Consider the following 4,234-nt stretch of genomic DNA (forward strand, 5'->3'; position numbering starts at 1 on the left):
GTACGTCGGGTATTGTAATTCACAATAAAGCATGCAATTGAAATTAATAATTTTAATCATCATTATAAATAGATTGTACATATTGGCTGAGTATTTATCACTTAGAATTCATAATTAACTTCAAAACAGCGATATCACAGACGAGTGCAGCTCCTCACATTCAATGTGATTCAACGCATGCATTGACGGGCAATGTTTGTTCCGTTTATACAACACATACACGTAGATGTAGTAGTATATCCTTACTAATAAATCGTAACTATAAATTACTAAATAAAACACACGAGTAGATGCAGCTCCTCACATTAATGTGAATCAACACATGCACGAAATGAAAAAGACATCTATCATTTGTTTCGTTAGCACTAACGATGATTTCCAGATGTCAAAATGTCAATAGACATATCTATCACCGACTGAACAGCATCACAAACAGCGTCCCGAGAGCCAGAAGTGGTGCAAACAATCCCAACGTTGCTGATCCGTTTCCGGAATCTACAAAATATGAGGAACTAATGTCGTCATTTCGTTTTTTCACTTTTACCATTTATTCTATTTTCTGCCTAGTATAACCATTTTCATTATCTTTCCCTCTTGTGTTAACACTCACAGACTATAATTTTGTTATTATACATGTAAAGAAAGATAAGACATTTATTGTTGTGATATTGATGTTGTTTCGATATAGTTGATAGACAGATTGATTATGTTCATAAATTTATTTCTAGCAGTTACAGCAACAGTTCTGACGAAATTTAAAGAATAAGCCGAATATGTATTGATATGTATAGTCTCAAAACAAAGGAGACAAGTATTTGATTAATGGGTAAAACATGAATGTGTAACGTGTTGATTGATTTTAATTTAACGACTTTTGTTGTTGTAAGAAACGATGTCTGGCGATTACAGATAATTAAGTGGGAAATATTATTTCCATAAGTTCCAGAGAATTGTTAACAAACAACAACAAAAACTTCCACATCGGCAAAAATAGAGGTTACACAATGAGTGATTGTTGGATAAGGAATTTATTTCACACGAGTAAGTTATTTTTTAAAAGTTACAAAAGACACGAGCTTTAGCAAAATAATTCCATGTCCAGCAATCACGAGTCGTGTGACCTGTTTCTACCACAATAATATCGGCTTGAATCAGAGGCAAACGTGGCCAAGTATAATTTCGCCTATGCAAATAAAGTTTACCGGTGACGTCCGGGACCCGGTGATGCGACGTCTTTCGATTATTGATGACGTCAATAACAATTGCAGCTTGGGTCAAAGTTCGAATTGACCAATCAAAAGACCGGAAGGTCATACCACTAGTGATATATAACATATATTTATCCAACGCATTTATACAATAGCTTGAGAGTGGAATAACACAGCGTATTGTGGTAGAATCTTAATTATTGCACAACAAATACAAAATGGCAAAGGAATAGAGACGAGGCAATCAAATGTAAAGATATATATATATCTATTAATATATGCGGAATAATGAGTATAAAAGTGTATAATAAAGCTGTGGGGGTATTTTGAAGAGAAGCGGTAGAGGGGAAGGTTTGGTCCTTAACAATAGTGCATCACCTCCCTAATTCAATAGATCTCGAGCCTCATGTTTAAACTCACCATCATCAGGATTTCCGCCGTCATTATCGGTATTATCATCACCATTACCAGTATTATCATCGCCACCACCAGTATTATCATCGCCACCACCAGTATTATCATCACCATTACCAGTATTATCATCGCCACCACCAGTATTATCATCGCCACCACCAGTATTATCATCGCCACCACCAGTATTATCATCGCCACCACCAGTATTATCATCGCCACCACCACCACCACCAGTATTTCCCCCATCGTCAGTTCCAAGCACTGTTAAAAAAAATAGGTAAGTAATAACCTAAAAGCAATCAGAAAACGTTTGATGTGTATATATTTCATTTGATCTAAACTATTATTTTAAAAATCTTAGATATTATACTCGGTTAGATGCATATAACAGTTTCATTGATATTTGATTCATGTTATCTAGCATTATATGTTAAGGCAACATAGCGTGTACCTGGTTATTTTCGCGGGAAAAATCATTTAAAAAGACTGAAACGACTTCAAATTTCATGGTCTTGCTATCAGCAGATATATGATTTTTATCACAAATGAATAATATCTCTAAATTATCGAGACATGGATACATAATCGGGACATCACAGCTCATAATCTTTTTTTCTATTATCGGGATGTGTGTAATATTACTCAGCTGATACAAAATCGGGACATCACGAATAATCTCATTTTCAAGATTGTCGGGACGCATGAAATCGGAAGTGAGATATTCAATTTTGGGATATATTAGTAAAACTGGAAATGAGGAGTTCCGAAAAATCTTTAATTTGGATTTGACTAAGAAAGGTTAGAGGGGTACCAATTAGTATGTGTTTTGCGGTTTTGAGATAACAACACTTTTTTCGATTATAGGGACATACGCTTTTTTATTGATATTTATCAATTGGCCAATTAAATGTAGTTTTATGCACTGTAATTAATGGGACTACCGGATGTCCTAAACGTAAAACACGTCCCGACAATACGTAGTATTTGCCTGGATCATGTTCAGAGACTGAAGCTTGTTTGTTGCAAAAAGTTGACTCGCAAAGACAACAAAAAATATATTGTTGTTAAAAGGTCATTTATTGAATGACTGATGAACTTTTGCGAGTCCACAATATATCATTATTCAACATGAATAATGTTTAATGTTATGGAAAAAACAGAGTGTATTTACTGAATATAAATTAATGATGTAGCAACAAAGATGGGGTACAAATGATGGCAGGTCTGGCTCTAGAATAAACATAAAGGGTGGGATAAAAAGGGGTGGGTTTTACAAACACAAATGTCCACACCATGTGAATAGCTGAAAAACACGTGGAGACGCACGGAAATCTTTGACTAATGTAAAATGGCGGTGCGTGGCCAGAATCCACGCTGGGCAGTGAGCATCTCGGATTGGTCCGTAGAATACACGCCCTATATGATTGGTCAATTGGGGCTATCACGGCAAGGGTCATGCTGACCCCCATGCACTGATCACGCGTGATGACTTCCTAAGGGATAAGGCATGCATGTCCAAAAACACGTGATAGCTATAATTACCCTCAGCTGGTCAGCAACATGGAGATGACCACTGACTGAAAATAATAGCCTCTTAATCTCATAATCTAGAGCCAGCCTCATATTAATTAACCATACATATAGATTCACACAATAGTATCAGAACAGTTAAAATGTTAAAAGTAAAAAAGGGGAAAACCCATCTTACACAAATGTATTTATTTCCATGAAATAACTCATATTTACCTATTAATGTCCCAAGTACTGAAAGATCTTTCTCTGCTGGTCGCGGACTTTACGTATGCACGTGTGATATATGAATAGACGGCAAGATTTTAGTATTTTTAGTTCAAGTTATGTTTCATTTTGTTTTGACACACGAATTCGGATTATACATACAAGTGTATAGTGGAAGCATGTCGCCCATGCAGGTAAGTGATTTCAAATGTCAAGGTTTAAACTAACAAGAGTACAGCCAATCGTACAAAAACTTGTCTTATCACTTTGCCACACAATAGCATAATGCCTGTTTATTCTGAAAACAAATCAGGTTGTAAATATTATGTGATGATTGTTGTGTGCCAAATCAGTATTTTTACTAAATATTACATTGGGTATGCATATGAACACTGGCATGGAAAGCTTAACAATATATTTGACATAAGGCATCTAACCATAACAGTATATTTGACATAAAACATCCGAGTCTAAAATGGTATATTTAAGTACAATGTAATTCATGCCGACTCGCGAAAGTAAAAGCTAACTTTAAAAGCAACCCAGAAACCAAATATTAACTTTCAAAGCTGAACATTTAGAAGGCAACGCTAACGCCGATGCCGGGTGACAACAAAAGCTCCTTCTCTCTTCACGAAGCATGCCAAAACCTTTCCGACGAGTATCGAGGCTTTATGCAGGAGGTACACTGATTGTATTCGCTTCTTTAAATTCCACGATCGGAAAATAATATTACCACAGAAAATATCTCAGAAAGAACTGATTTTTATCATTCTTAAATGAAATCATTTCACTAGTACTGTCAGCTTTAATGTCCCTTTGAAATTTAATATGGAAATACTATGAAAATCCAAAAATTAAAAAAAAAATCTGCT

The 4,234-nt window shown here is 35.4% G+C and overlaps 1 protein-coding gene across 1 annotated transcript; it reads right to left on the reverse strand.

Moving 5' to 3' along the window:
* Positions 1-409: 409 nt before the first annotated feature.
* LOC117321063 (glycine-rich protein HC1-like) lies at positions 410-3,540 on the reverse strand. The gene is made up of 3 exons (XM_033875546.1): positions 3,522-3,540; positions 1,629-1,883; positions 410-495 (listed from the first exon to the last, which is right to left on the reverse strand). The coding sequence occupies exons 1-3, from the start codon at positions 3,538-3,540 to the stop codon at positions 410-412; spliced, it is 360 nt and encodes a 119-aa protein (XP_033731437.1).
* Between the last annotated feature and the right edge of the window lie 694 nt (positions 3,541-4,234).

Source organism: Pecten maximus, unplaced genomic scaffold, assembly GCF_902652985.1.
Source record: "Pecten maximus unplaced genomic scaffold, xPecMax1.1, whole genome shotgun sequence".
In the NCBI taxonomy this organism is placed as follows: domain Eukaryota; kingdom Metazoa; phylum Mollusca; class Bivalvia; order Pectinida; family Pectinidae; genus Pecten; species Pecten maximus.

What these genes read in the sequence shown, in the direction of transcription:
- LOC117321063 (XM_033875546.1), bottom strand. An exon ending in CGGCGGAAATCCTGATGATG is followed by an intron (nt 496 to 1,628) that starts GTGAGTTTAAAC and finishes CATATTTTGTAG; the next exon opens with ATTCCGGAAACGGATCAGCA.